The sequence below is a fragment of the Gracilinanus agilis genome, chromosome 4 (genome assembly GCF_016433145.1).
Source record: "Gracilinanus agilis isolate LMUSP501 chromosome 4, AgileGrace, whole genome shotgun sequence".
In the NCBI taxonomy this organism is placed as follows: domain Eukaryota; kingdom Metazoa; phylum Chordata; class Mammalia; order Didelphimorphia; family Didelphidae; genus Gracilinanus; species Gracilinanus agilis.
Window position 1 is genome coordinate 162,507,511 of NC_058133.1, and position 15,624 is coordinate 162,523,134.

General features: G+C 38.3%; 1 protein-coding gene and 1 pseudogene across 2 annotated transcripts; both read left to right on the forward strand.

Annotated features, from left to right (window-relative positions):
• Nucleotides 1-367: 367 nt before the first annotated feature.
• On the forward strand, nt 368-1,385 carry LOC123245635 (C-reactive protein-like). Of its 2 annotated transcripts, XM_044674603.1 has the most exons (3): nt 368-493; nt 700-828; nt 1,189-1,385. In XM_044674603.1, the coding sequence occupies exons 1-3, from the start codon at nt 424-426 to the stop codon at nt 1,305-1,307; spliced, it is 318 nt and encodes a 105-aa protein (XP_044530538.1). In that variant the 5' UTR covers nt 368-423; the 3' UTR covers nt 1,308-1,385. The 2 variants fall into 2 exon arrangements, with proteins under 2 accessions (XP_044530538.1, XP_044530537.1); XM_044674602.1 differs by having other exon boundaries at nt 700-1,385.
• Nucleotides 1,386-11,725: 10,340 nt separating this feature from the next.
• Nucleotides 11,726-12,553, forward strand: LOC123246047 (annotated as a pseudogene).
• The last annotated feature ends 3,071 nt before the right edge of the window (nt 12,554-15,624 follow it).

The window sequence follows — 15,624 nt, forward strand, 5'->3', positions numbered from 1 at the left end:
TGCCACTAGGAAATTATGTTCCTTCTTATTCCTTATGACCTGCAATGGGGCTTGGTGGTCTGGTTTTCTTGCCTCTACATCAAAGATATGGTCCTAAGACTCTTCCCAACAGGACCCAATGCTATTTTCATTCCTACCTCTTCTATTTGTGACCTGCCAAGGCTAAAACTACAACCATCCCTCTAATAAATAACTCATATCGATTTCCCCGCCCAGAGGTGATCCTGCCTTTGCAGTCCTGACTCCTGGTCCGCAAAGGTAGTTTTGGAAAATTATTTACAGATTTTTGCTGACATTCTGATTGGTGTGGATATAAACCCACACCAAGCATATCATTACATAGGGAGACCGCAGAGAGCCAGTCAGCAATTTCATCCATAGCTGTTCCTTCCTCCCCAAGGCCTGACTGAATAGAAGCAGAGCATGAACATGGAGAAGCTGCCCCTGTGTTTTCTGGTCATCACGAGTCTCTCAAATGCTCTTCCCCAGAACGGTAGGAGCTTTCTTTAGCTGTGTCTGAGATGGGATACGGTGGGAGGAGACTTTACAAAGACAGGAATGCCCTGTATGAAATGTGGGGAAGGTGTTGGATTTTCTTTGGGTTTTTGGATTCTTGATTTTATATGCAAATGAAGGAACTAATTTATGAACTGTCTGAAACTTGACTTTCTTCCTCTGCCCTTTTTTCCTTTCCTACAGACCTGAGTGGGAAAGCCTTTGTGTTCCCCAAACAATCTCAGGATTCCTATGTGACCCTGATACCACAACTAGAGAAATCCCTGAATGCCTTCACAGTGTGCCTGAAAGTCTACAGTGAACTGACCAGAAGCTATTCTCTTTTTTCTTTTGCTACTCAGACACGATATAATGAGATTCTCCTCTTTCATGAAGGGAACAGCAAGTATAGCTTGTCTGTAGGTGATGTTGGGGTACCGTTCCAGGTCCCTGAGGCCTCTTTTGAACCAAGACACTTTTGTGCCAGTTGGGAGTCAGAGTCAGGCATTGCTGAACTCTGGGTGGATGGGAAGCCAATGGCGAGGAAATCTCTAAACAAGGGATATGTTGTGGGGAAACAATCAAAGATTATCCTTGGGCAAGAGCAGGATTCCTTTGGGGGAGGGTTTGATGAGAAGCAATCTCTAGTAGGGGACATTGGAGATGTATTCATGTGGGATTTTGCATTGTCACCCACAGAGATTAATATTATATACACTGGTGGGACCTTTAGTCCTAATGTTCTAGACTGGAGGGGCCTGAACTTTGAGAAAAAGGGCTATGTGGTCATTAAGCCAAAGCTGTGGGTCTGAGCTCTTGTTCCCTGATGAGATTCAAGCTCTTCTAATTGTTCCTTCCCCTTAAAGAAATTAAACTTCATTTTCCATACATCTCAGTCCCTGCCATCTTTGAGTTTCTCAACATGCCCAGCTAACTTGTGGGACAAAACTATAATAGATATAAGTTTTGGGTTCTATATTTTGTCCTTATCACAGAAAAGAAGATGGTACACTAGCTTCTTCAGAATGAGCAAGAATGGAGAAGGGCAAATGTCACAATAATTAATTAAGGGAAATGCCTAGAATGAGGAAGCTATAGTCCTGTAAGTTATTTTTTTAAAATTCTTCCCTTCCCTCTTAGAATCAATTCTGTGTCTTGGTTCCAAGGCAGGAAAGTGGTAAAAGCTAGGCAATGGGGGTTAAGTGACTCGCCCAGGGTCACAAGCTAGGAAGAGTCTAAGGCCAGATTTGAATCCAGGACCTCCTGTCTCTAGTTCTGGCCTTCAATCTACTGAACCACCCAGCTTCCCCCTCTTGTAAGTTAGTTTTCAAAGGAAATCTAGAATCAATCTTTAAAGAGATAGTAAGGAATATCTTAAAAATGGAAAAGGTAGTTCCAAAGGGTTATCATAGTTACATTAAGAATGGGTCACATGATTGAGCATAACCAAGATCGAGGAGAAGATACACAGATACACCTGATATCTGCCAAATTACCCTCAAAACAACTATGATGTAAAATCTCAAAACAAATTCTCAAGTAGCATAACCCACAAAAAATGAGATGAAATAATTTTTTAGCCCAAAACAATTTAGAAGGCTTGCATGAAAGATCTATTGCACCCAAATGGAAGTGGAGCACAAACAGCATGCCAAAGTGGGTCACATTGTGTCAGCAGGCCTTGGGGGCAGCTGAATCAGCAGCAAAGTCTCCTGGGAGCTTTTAGCTACAGATGATGTGGGGAAGTTAGACAATTGCTCAGAAGGTTACAGGGATCCCTTTACTGGCTCTGGGTTACTTTGTCCATACAGAGATCCAGGTCACAGTCCTTAGCCAGTTTCAGGGGGAGGAGGAACACTAGCACACACCATCACTTACAATCTTAGGGAATAGGGAACTATAGTCACATAGTACTTGTGGTTACTTAGGGATCAGAGCAACCTGGGAAAATATTAAACATTTCTACTTAGATCTCCTTAGATCATATCACCTCAAAAGAACTGAAAGCTTACAGATTTCCAGAGCTAGCTGTGAAGGTGTCTACATAAAGAGCCTGAAGCCTGAAACAGTGTTCCTTCTTCCACAGTTATGGAGCCCAACTTTAACAATTTTTAAGTTAAAATAATAGAAAAAGGCTAGGAAAAATGAGTAAGCAACAACAACAACAAAATAATGTAGAAAGTTACTTTGGTGACAGGGAAGACTAAAAAATAAACTCAGAAGACAATAAAGTCAATATTATTGCATCTGAAGCTTCTAAGAAAAATATAAATTGGTCCAAAACCCAAAAATAATTAATAAAGGATCCCCAAAAGGATTTTAAAAATCAAATATGAGAGGTAGAAGAAAAATTGGGAAAAGAAATGAAAGATAAAAAAATCATGAAAAATGGTCAATAGCTTAGTAAAGGAAGCACAAAAAATACTGAAGAAAGTAATATCTTAAAAAAACACAAATAGACCAATGGGTAAAAGAGGTACAAAAATTCACTGAGGAAAAGAACCTTTAAAATTAGAATTGGCCAAATAGAAAAGGAGACTCAAAAGCTCACTGAAGAAAATAATGTTCTAAAAATTAGAATTGGGGGAAATGGAAGCTAATGACTCCACGAGGTATCAAGAAACAATCAGAGTCAAAAGAATGAAAAAATAGAAAAAAAAAGTAAAATATCTCATTGGAAAAATAACTGACATGGAAAATAAATCTAGTAGAGATCATTTAAGAATCATTGTGTCCAATACTTGAAAGCTATGATCAGAAAAAGACCTTAGACATCATCTTTCAAGAAATTCTTTAAGAATCTAGAACTAGAGGTAAAGTAGAAATGAAAAAAAAATCACTGATCAACCTTCTGAAAGACATCCTGAAAGGCTAACTCCCAGGAATATTATATCCAAATTCCAGAGCTACATCATCAAGGAAAAAATATTATAAGTAGCCAAAAAGAAACAATTCAAATAGTCAGGATAATACAAGATTTAGCAGCTTCTACCATAAAGGATGGGTGGGCCTAGATATTCAAGAGGAACTAGGAGCTAAGGAGCTAGGCCTTTAGCCAAGAATCACTTACCCAGAAAAACTAAGCATAATTCTTTGGGAAGGAAATGAGTGTCCAATGAAACACAGAACTTTCAAGCATTCATGATGAAAAGACTAGAGCTGAATGGGATATTTGAGTGTCAAATACAAGACGCAAGAAATGTATAAAAAGGTAAACAGGAAAGACGCAAGAAATGTATAAAAAGGTAAACAGGAAAGAGAAATAAAAAGACATTCAATAAAGTTAAACTGTTTATATCCTTAAACAGGAAGATGATTCTTGTAACTCCTAAGAACTTTATCATTTTTAGGGCAGTTTGGGGTAGTATACATAGAGGGCAAGGAAGGATATGAGTGGAATATGATTGGATGATATCTAAAAATAATAAAAGTAAGAAATGAGAAAGAGTCATGAATTGGGAGAAGGGGAGTGGAAAAATATAATGGAGTAAATTATCTAATATAAAAGAGGTATGAAAGCTTTTGCAGTGGAAGGGAGGAAGGGAAAAGTGGGAAAGGAAGCACTTGAAATAGTCTTCTCATTGGAATTGGCTCAAAGAGAGAAGAAGATACATAATCTGTCAGGTATAGAAATCTATCTTACTTAACAGAAAAGTAGGAGGGGGAGAAGATAAGAGCAGGACTGATAGAAAAGAGGGCAAATTGCAGGATGTAGTGGTCGGAAACTAAATAGAGGCAAGGAAAGAGAGTAATACACAGTATTTACTAGTCTCTCTAATCAAGACCTCATTTTTGAAATAGAGATATCATTTGAATGTATAAGAATACAAGTCATTCCCCAATTGATAAATGGTCAAAGGATATGAACAGGCAGTTCTCAGACAAAGTAATTAAAGCTCTTTATGGTGATGTAAAGTGGTCTTATGTAGCCCCCAGTTGTGAGAGTGGAATCCAGTAAAATCAAAGCCATGCTCTGGCCAGAATCACTCCTCATATGAGGTCTGCAAAAACCCTCCTTTCCAATCCCTGCTCTGTTGTACTTGGCAAGAATTGTTCTACCCACTGAAGCAAATATTTCCCTGAGAATCTGGACTAGATGGCTACATATATACCTTTGATTTATTATTATCCTATAGAAATTATCCTATAGAAAATGTTCTATAGAATAGATAATCCTATAGATTATCCTATAGAAAACTCTGTCTGACCTTTGATGAAGTAAACTAAGTCATTGTACTAAGTCTGTAAATCATTAATAACCATTGTCCATGTAAAAATGTACCTAATCCCTTAGTTTATGTCACTTTCTTTATAAAATACTAGCTGAGATAAATAAACCTCACCTCTGATTGCTACCATCTTCCGTGGTCCTCCTGATGTGTGTCATCTTTCTCACCACATTTCATTCTTCTCACCCCTTTCCTTTTTTGTCATAATATCTAATCTGATAGATGTTTGAGTTTCTTTTCACAAAAGGATAAATATGCAAACAGGCATAAAATGATTATGCATGTAAAATCTATATCAGATTGCTGTAATGGATAAAAAGGGAGGGTACACTAATGTTTGGGGGTAATCTTCCCTTGCTGAGTGATGGAGGGGTAAAAGGTGATTGAGGTAATAGGAGAGGAATGAAAGGGATGGCTGGGTTTAGGGAGGAATGGACAAGGCGGTATTAGGATGTTAAGGGTACAGGGTGAGGTGTTAAGGAGAGGCAGCTGACACAGACTAGACACTCAAGCTAGAGACAGAGGATACTGGGGTAATAGGCTGAATCCTTCCAGGTAGGAAAGGTACTTATACAGACACAAGGAATAGGGCCAGTCAGAAGTGGTTTGAATCTGACTTGAGGGCTTTCTTGTCAGTTTCTCAAGTCCTCAAAGGAGGAACACAAGGCTCCTCCCTGTCAATGAAACTGAAGGGATTCAGGAGGAAGTGTTGGGTAGCTACTTCCTCCCAAGATGGATGCCTCCAATTTCCCTTAGGTAATAAAAGAGAATTATTCCTTCCCCTTCACCCTTGCCTAATTCTTCAACACAAAGATTCTCTAGAGGGTTTGATTAGGTAACCAAGGGTTTATTAATATTTCAGGGTTGGTCTGGAAGGATAGAGGGGTTTGGGGTTCCTGACAGCCACTAGGGAGAAACTCAAGATGGGAGAGGGTCTCAGGAATGGGTTAGACTGAGAGAGAAACTGCTCTCTCAGCCTGGGAAGATTTGGTTGCTTTTAAGGTAGAGGATATACTAAAGGGATAGTTTGAATTCAAGGATGTCCTACTTGCCTATTGGGGAAAACTAGATCCACAAAGTCTTTTTACTAAAAACCCCAAAGCCACCCTTCCTCCCAGAGCCCCGGGAAAACAGGCAGGGAAACAGGGAAATAATATGGAAGTCAGGGAGAGGTCCAGAGAAATTGGCTAGGTACAAATTGTCCAAAGACAAGGCACAAGCCATAGCAAACCGAAAGCCAAAATAGAGCTCTGGTTGATCCTTCTGCTCTGTTCAAGCCTCAGGGACCAACTCAACTCTCTCAGAATTCTAAGGCTTCTAACTGCCAGAAGTTTTCAGTTGGCTCCCTACAAGAGCAAAAACCTCTCTCTTGCATCTTTTGCATTACATTGCTTACCATCTCATTTCAAAGTGGAGGGGAGGGGAGGAAGGGAGAGAGAATTTGAGATTCAAAATTCTTTTAAAAATATTATATGTAAATTAAAATTTAAAAATGGGTCATGTGTCAGACTAATCTTATATCCTTTTTTCTGGACAGGATTACTAAATCAATATATCTGGGAAATGCTGTCAATATTGTTTACCTAAATTTTGGCTATGCTTTTTATAAAGTATATTATTCTATTCAGGTATAAAGATAAGAGACAGGTAGATGGGAGTGATACAATTTCAGGGCTTTACAACTTGTTGAAGGTCTAGACTCAAAAAGTAGTATTGTGGACCTTATAAGAAGTCTCTAGTAGCACAGTATTTTTGTTTTTATCTGTGTCTTGGACAAAGGCATAGACCCATGTTGGCGAACCTATGGCATGGGTGCCAGAGAATGCTGGAGGGGGCTGCTTCCTTCCCTCTCTCCAATGTGCCTGAGGACATTCCTCTCATCACCAGCCCCTCTGCCAAGCACCCCAATGGGAACACTTTCCCTCTCCTCTATAATAATACAATACTAGGTTGAATTTATTGGCAATTTCCTATGAAAAAATAGGTGTGAAGTCCTTAATCAATTGGGAAGGAATGAATTTCCTAGTTTAGTGGATCAAAATAGATAAAGCCACGTAGGAAATGTCTTGTGATGGACTTGTTAAGATTAAATTTCTCTAGAGATTGTATTTTAATTTATAATTATTTATTAAATAAATTAAAAGAGCTGGTCAGATTTAAAAAAGGCACCAATCACGATGTGACTGGCTGTTTCCTTTCACAGATTTCCTTACCTGGCCGATCCTTCCCCAAGCTCTATGTAAGGTCTCACTCTAGATACATCTCTGCTCCCTGGGGTTCCTTGTCTAAAAGGAGAATAGGGGCTTCCTCAATCCAAAACTTATACCCTTCCTGATGTCACTTTTCTGGGTCCCTGATTGGCCGGACTTAACCTCAGTCCAATTCAGAGGCTGACCTTTTCAGTACCAAAGAGTAATATGGGACACAAGGCAAGCATTTTCTGGGTGTCAGGGAGCCAAGAGGCTTCTGGTGTCCTCCCAGATTGTGCATATGTTCCCCCTATTACAGATAAGCCTCAAGCCTTGTTCTTAATCCATTCGAGAGTTGAAGGCTGACTTGAAACCCAGTTCACTAGAGAATGAGTTTTCAAATTCAATATGAAATATTCCTTTGAAAGCCCTAAGACTGATTTTAGTGTACCAAGCAAAAGGGGTACAAACTGGCATTAAATTCTCATAGGCTTAAAGAATTAGACAAACCCTTGATTCCAGTAAGTCAATATCAAATTGCAGATTGCAGCAGCAGCAGGTCAGTTAGAAGATGTGGAATCCCTGAGTGAAGAACTCTTGAAAGCGAATTGACTTTGGGAGGGGAAGAGGGGAGTTTCTTTCTTTCAGTCTCCCTCTGTTCCCCTGTAATTTGGTGAAAGCTTTGCAAATGGCAAAATATTTAGAATTCCTATTAGTATTGGTAGCAGTGTCCACCTGAGCCAGTAGCAGTGTCCTGTGGAGGAGCAGTGACTGACAGCAATGTTTGCATTGAGATTTTGGTATTTACAAGGGCACTGGAATCCGGCAGAGAGTTGCACCTAAAGAGACTTCATAAGGACTCCACAGAAGGTTGTACAGGGTGTTCAGGGAAGACCAATTCCTCTGGTGTGAGGGCTTGCTGACTCCTTTTTCAGGGCTACTTTCCTTCTTTGGTGTCCCCTTGCCACTCAGTTTTTACCTGTGACTCCAAGGACCTGTAGCTTGTGCAGCAGCCTCATCTCAGTAAATCATTTTGGCAAATGGGCTAAACCAGGTTGAGGGCAACTGAGGGAACCTCAAACTTGTTGGTGAGTTAAGGGGATGCCTACCCCAGGCCAGGCATGTGAATATTTCCCCTGGTGGAAGGGGCAGTTAAGAACCATTTGTTCTAACTATCACAAAAGTGGTAGAAGCAGGCACTGTCTCAGTCAGATGTCTAAGATGCCAAAGTCATCAACTGCATCCTGGGTCAATGCCAATCATCATGACTTTTTTTTGTCAGTAGCCTTGTATGACACTGGAAGAAAGTGAGGCTAATGACTTTGTGTAACTCTGCTTCACATAAAGCCAATTTATATGCCAAGTAACATCACCATAGTGATGTCATTTTGGTCCTCTTCAAGTATGCAAAGCAACAACCAACTAAAGGATGAAGAGAGGTCCTTGCAATAACCAGCAGCTGTGAATTAACCCTTTATTATTCATATGTATTCTTTAGTTTTAATCCTAGTATCCCCAGGAATCTTCTGTGTTTAAAGGGAGAGTGAACCCCTGGTTTGGGGGCATGTTTCTAAAAGACCTATATTTTCTGTATCTGCATAGTAAATTTCTAAAGCTCATTTATCACTGGCTAATAATCAATGGAGAACATACCAATGGAGACAAATGCCAGACACTCAGGGTTTCAAGGACTTTGAAGGAAGAGTAGTGGGCTGGGAACTCAACCTGCTAGGGTTAAGTGGGAGTTTCAATAGTGAGCCTAGAGGAAGCAACACATAATATCATGAAATGGAGGTCAAAAAGCTAGTGGGTTCTTGGAGTAAGTAAGAATACTAGAATTACCTAGAAAAAGTAAGAGATAGTCCCATTGTACTCTGCACCCATTAGACCACATCTGGAGTATTGTGTTCAGTTTGGTGCACCACATATTAGGAAAGATAACAGTAAGCTAAAAAGTGTAACTCTTCTAGAGAAGATTATATAGAGTGGTCAAGGGTCTTAAAGTTCATTCCATATGAGGATCATTTGGAGGAACTGAGGAAGTTCAGAATAGGGTAGAGAAGTCTTAGTGAAAACATGTTAACTTCTTCCAATATTTGAAAGGCTAAGCCAACAAGAAAGATTAAAATTCTTTTGCTTGTTCCCAGACAGTTCCTGAAGGAAGTAAGAATACAAGCTCTGGCAAGTTTTCTCATGCTGGAATACAATTCTAGCAGTAGACCATATCAGTTTTCTTTTCTTTTTTAATTTTTCTTTTGAATATTTTCCCATAGTTACATATTTTTTTCTTTCTTTAAAAAAAACAACAAATAAAACAAAATCTTACATTCTGCCTTAGAATCAACACTAAGTTCAAGCCAGAAGAGTGGCAAGAGCTAGGCAATCAGGGTTAAATGACTTGCCCAGAGTCACACAACTAGGAAGTGTCTGAGGTCAGATTTGGACCTCTCATCTCCAGGCCTAGCTCTCTGTCCAAGGAGTAACGTAGGTGCCTCCCACTCAGTTTTCTTACTACCAATTTAGCTAAATTTGCAGAGGTTCATTATCAGTAGTCTAGATGCTCAGTGATGAATTATTCGACAATGGAAATGCATGAAAAAAAAGAAAATGTAAATGAGTCCTCAGTTTGTCCAGCCCTCTTCTACCTTTGAAATAATGATGTTAGAAAGAGTCCAGAGAATGCTAACAATCACACAGTTTTTAAACTATCTATAAACTTGAATCCATTTTTTTTGTACTTGATTTGTAATATCCTTGATCAATGACCAATTCCAGTAGACCTATTATTGGAGAAACTGTATCATCTCAGTATTGCCATTTTTGCCTTTAAAAAATGAGAAGATATTCTTGGATAAAAATGAAAGGAATTTAAGGATTCAAATAGGCTTGATGTCAGGAAAGACTTTATTTTATTTATTTATTTTTAAATTAAACCCTTACCTTCTGTCTTGGAGTCAATACTGTGTATTGACTCCAAGGCAGAAGAGTGGTAAGGGCTAGGCAATGGGGGTCAAGTGACTTGCCCAGGGTCACACAGCTGGGAAGTGTCTGAGGCCAGATTTGAACCTAGGACCTCCCGTCTCTAGGCCTAGCTCTCAATCCACTGAGCTACCCAGCTGCCCCCCAGGAAAGATTTAATCAACATTTTGTGCTACAGAAATGTGTAGTAGGCTGTCTTAGACTTTTCCTTACTGGTAGCATTCAAGCAAGGTAAGGAAGAAAGCAATATGCTAGGCAATGTGCTAAATGTTTTACAAATATTAACTCATTTGGTCTTCATAATGACTTTCATTAAAATTTGTTTTTATGAATTTCATTAGATATTTCTTAATTACTCTCACATATCTTGAAGTAGGTGTCATTACTGTCACCATTTTTATAGCTGAGGGAACTTGTCCAGGGTCATACGACTAGCAGTTGTCTGAGATAGGATTTGAACTCAGGTCTTTCTCATACCTGGTCCAATGCTCTATTCACTGTGCTACCTAATTGCCTCTTAGTCTTGATAAATATTTATGGAGTATAGATGGGCATGATTTGTGTATATGAGTGGATTCCATATCCATTGAGAACTCTGAGCCATTCTACCTTTGAAGTTCTGTGAACCTGTTACAATATATAATGGGCCAGCTTATGGTATCAGTTGAAAGTCTTTGGTCCTTCCATTTTTTAAATTTATGTCAGGGATAGCTTAGAAGGGGAATGGTGCTCACCTAAGGATTATTACTTACTGCCATGTATAAGCATAATCTATTGGTCTCTGTCTGTCTGTCTATCTATCTATCTATCTATCTATCTATCTATCTATCTATCCATCCATCTGTTTGTCTATCTAATTATCCATCCGATATCTAACTGTTATAATTTAAATCTATGAATAAAAGAACCTGAAACAAAGGTGTTCCAAGCAGTTTATTAGCAATGACTAGTGATTTGCCAATAAAATTGGCTCAAGATCACCTTAGTAGGTACAAGGTCCTTATCATGAGAGTACAGAACATTTTTTATCAGTATAAATGAGGAACACTAGAAAGGGGAACATAAACAATAAATAAGGAACATTAATTACAATTTGAAGAACATGATATTGATTAAGATGGGTGTTTTATGTTTTCTGATTGGCTTGTGTGTTATAAGAATTTCCATTACCATCATGGAAATTTGTCTTGTGTTAGGTATCTTTGACAAGAACAGGGAACCTTTTCAGGAAAAGGGAACTTTAAACAGATTAGCAATTCCCAAGGTATGGATGTTCCTAGCCCCATCTGATTATAATTGATAATAGAGTAATTATAATTTATTATCTTTAACACTGCTTTTAATAGGAATGAGGAATGTAGCTTATCAGCTGAGCTCAGGAACTGAGCCCTATATCTCAGCTTTGCAAAAATTGGGAAGGTGGCTAATAGGGGAGTCAACTGTGGACCATGCTTGGTCAATCTGTACAGAGTCATATACATACTTTTTAACCTACTTTGATTTATAAAAGCAAAATGATATATGTGATTAAAAGGAATTGATTAAAAGTAAATAATTGATTAGAACTTCATAATTTCTTTCTTTGATTCTTGGGAGACATAAGAATTACCTCATCTGCAAACTTGGAAAAACATTTACACATTTTTTTTTTTGCTGACATCCTGACTGGTGTGGAAATAAAGCCTCATCAAGCAGATCTTTACTTTGGAAGTTCTCAAAGAGCCAGTTGAAGATCGTAGCCACAGCTGTTCTCTTCAGGGCTGTTTCTCAAGGCCCGATTGAGCAAAAGCAGAGAATAATCATGGAGAAACTATTCTTGTGCTTGCTGGCATCATGAGTCTCTCAAGTAGTCTTGTGCAAACAGGTAGAGGCTTTCTACAGCTGCATTTGAGATATGGTATGGGGGAGGAGGCTCTACAAAAATAAGTCAAAGGTATTTTTTTATATGGGATATGGGAAAGGTGTTGGATTCTCTATAGTTGACTTTATATGTAAATGAGGGAACCAATTGATGAATAATCTGGAGCTTGACCTTCCTCCCCTTCTCTTCTGTCTTTCCCACAGACCTGAGCCTTTGTATACCCAAAAGGATCTGAAGATTCACATGTGATCCTGATACCACAACTGAAGAAGCCTCTGAAGGTCTTCACTGTGTGCCTGAAAGTCTACACTGATCTGGCCAAAAGCTGTTGCCTTTTCTCCTATGCCACTGAGTCAATTTTTAATGAAATCCTCTTGTTTGGGAGAGGGGCTGGGATAGTCTTTGGAATGGGTAACAGTGAGGTGTTGCTCAATGTCCCTGGGGCCACTCCTACTCCAACACGCTTTTGTGCCAGTTGTGAGTCTGAGTCAGGCATTGCTGAACAGTGGGAAAATGGGAAGCCCATGGTGAATAAGGTCCTAAAGCAAGGTTATTCTCTGGAGAGTAAGTCAAAGATCATTCTTGAGTGAGATCAGGATCCTTTTGGGGGAGGATTTGAAAAGACACAGTCCCTGGTGGGGGACACTGGAGAAGTGTTCATGTGGGATTTTGCTTTGTCACCTGAAGAGATTAATATCATATACTTCAGTGGGACCTTTAGTCCTAATGTCCTAGACTGAAGGGGACTGAACTTTGAGAAAAAGGGCTATGTATTTGTGAAGCCAAACCTGTGGAAATGAGACACTTCTCACCTAATAAATTAAATTTCATTTTCACATCTTATATTCTGCTATGTTTTTATTTTTCTGCTTTCATGGCTACTTCCTTTTATTACATCTATACTCTTTTTTCTTCCCTTATAGCAAAGGGAGAGAGCACAAGTAGTACTAAGAGCAAGTGAGTTACTTTTGGAAACTTTGCCCACTGATAATTAGGTTCATAAATATCAGAACTAGATGGGACATTTAAGGCCATCTAAAGCAAATCTTCCCATTTTACAGATGAAGACTCTGTGAGAATTATAATGAATATATAACTATCATATTTTATAAAGTTCATTAATAATAACTAAAATAAAAAAGCTAGAGCAAAGAGGGTGCTCACTCAGCTGCCATTGTGGGAAAAGAGAAAAAAGAGCGTGGTTTACAGCAAACGTATAAACAACACGTGAAAACGCAAAAGTGTGGATGCAGGAAAAGGAATGCTGGAGGAAGAAAAAGAATTCTGGGAGATGGAGTCCAAAGGTTCAAGATTTCTAATTAATATAACTCTAGGCTGCCAGAGGGAAAATCACTGTCCCAAAGACACACAAACAAGTTTTTGCCAAATTTACAGAATAAGAGTCAAAGACGGTGTCTAGTCATTTTATAAGGGAAGACACTGAAGCCCAGAAAAAGTCAAATGATTTGCTCAAGGTGGCCCAAGAGTTAAATAATAAAATTAGATTTCAACTTTATGTACTTGGGCTTCACGTTTAGCACTCTTCCTCTTTCTGGGTAAAGGGGAGGGGAGCATGTATAGAACCCAAATAACCTGACTCCTCCAAATGATGCTTTTCTCACTTTATCATCTTCTTTCTCACTATATGACATTAATCATTGTAGAATTAGCCAATACAGGTCCAGGTTAATAACAAATAACGAATATTATGAAGTGGCTGCATTATTTGAAATTTCATCATATGCTTCTATTGAGCTGTAACTAATTATCAGGAAAACACAACTTTGATTCCAGTGAAAATTCTAAAATAGACCATGAAAAAGATGTTTAGGGAACATATGGAAAAGGGCTTAGTGATTAAAAAGAGCTAACTTGATTTCATTAAGGACAGGCCATGCCAGACTAACTTCATATACTTCTTATTTGGATAAAGTTGCTAAATCTGTAGATCAAAGGGATGCTACAAATGTTTCCCTAGATTTTAGTAAAGTATTTGATAATTTATCTCATGCTATTCTTGTTTTAAAGATGGAGAGATATAGATTAGATTGTAGCATTCTTAGATGGGTTCAAGGATGTTTTTTGTGGCTTGACTTGAAAAACAATCACTATAAATAGGGCAGGGGGTACCCAAGGGACCTATTCTTGGTTCTGTATTGTTTGATATTTCATCAATTATTTGAATCAGGACATAGCTATATCTAAAAATGCTCATTAAGTTAGAAGACAACATAAAACTGGGAGGGATAGATAGTATACTAGATGACATAATTGGGACCCAAGAAGATCCTGACAGCCTAGAATATTTAGGTAAAGCTGTAACATGCAATTTAATAGGACTAAATATAAACATTTCCACATGGGTTATCAAAAATATTTCACAAGCACAAAGGTAAGAGGCATGGATAAGCAGCAGTTTGTATGAAAGAGGCCTTATAATTATAGAGAATGGAAAGCTCAATATTAGTCAATACTGTGAAAAAGCAACTATAAAAGTTGTATGATTTGGGGCTTTTTTATAGTTGCTTAGCTTCCTAAAGTAGGGAGGTGATAGTTCCAATGTACTAATTTGCCCTTGATCAGATCATACCTGTAGTATTTGTGCTCAGTTCTGAGAACCAAATAATAGGAAGGAAATCAGTCAGCTGGAAAGATGCCAAATGAGAGTAACCAGAATTGTGAAGAGTTTGTAGTTCATGTAGTATGAGGATCACTTGAAGGAAAAAGTTATGTTTAGAATAAAGAAGAGAAGATGCTGGGGGAGACATAATAACCATCTTTAAGTATTTAAAGAGCTGATCCATGTAGGGGAGATCAGATTTTTTTTAAATTTATTGCCAATTTATTGAGCAATTTCCAACATACCTTTTCTAACATTGAGTTCTAAATTTTCTCACTCCTCCCCTCTCCTTGAGGTGGTAAGCAAGTTGATATAGGTTATACACGTGCAATCATGCAAAACATATTTCCATATTAGTCACGTTGTAGAAGACATATTAAAAAAGTGAAGAAAATATGGTAAAAATTGTATGCTTCAATCTGCATTGATATCCCCTCAGTTCTTTCTCTGGAAGTGGAGAGCATTTTTTACCAATTACGTATTATAACACATTTCCACAAAAGTTTTCTTAAGTTATATGATTGAACTTATATCCCTTCCTTCCCTTCACTTCCCCCTCACAGTGCTGGCAGGTGATTTGATTTGGGTTATACATGTGTTATTATGCAAAACATATTTCCATATTGTTCATTTTTGTAAGTGAGTAATCTTATAAAACCTAAACCCCAAACCATAACCCTCATAAACATTTGAAAAATTGCATGTTTTCATCTGCATTCTGACTCAAGCAGTTCTTTTTCTGGAGATGGATAGCATTCTTTGTCAAAAGTCTCTCCAAATTATCCTGAATCATTGTATTGCTGTTAATAGCCAATTCTATCACATTTGATCCATCCACAATATTGCTGTTATTGGGTTTAATGTTTTCCTGGCTCTGCTTATTTCACTCTGCATCAGTTCATGTAGGTCTTTCCAGCTTATTCTGAAATCATCCTGTTCGTCATTTCTTTTAGTACAACAGTTTTCCATCACCATCATCTACTTCATTTGTTTAGCCATTCCTCAACAGATGGGCTTTCTTTCAATTTCCAATTCTTTGTCATCACAAAAACAGCTTTTACAAATATTTTTTTGTACAAAAAGCCCTTCCCCCTTTTATATCTCTATGGAATACAGACCTAGTAGTGGCATTACTAGGTCAAAGAGTAAGTACAGTTTTTAGCCCTTTGGACATGGTTCCAAATTCCAAGGCAGAATTTATAAACTGTGGTGTGAAGGGAAGTGGTTCACTTTTGGAAGCTTTGCCCACTA

Coding starts and splice junctions, on each gene's coding strand:
- LOC123245635 (XM_044674602.1), top strand. CDS start 424: ATGAACATGGAGAAGCTGCCCCTGTGTTTTCTGGTCATCACGAGTCTC. Junction 494..699: donor AAATGCTCTTCCCCAGAACG/GTAGGAGCTTTC, acceptor CCTTTCCTACAG/ACCTGAGTGGGAAAGCCTTT.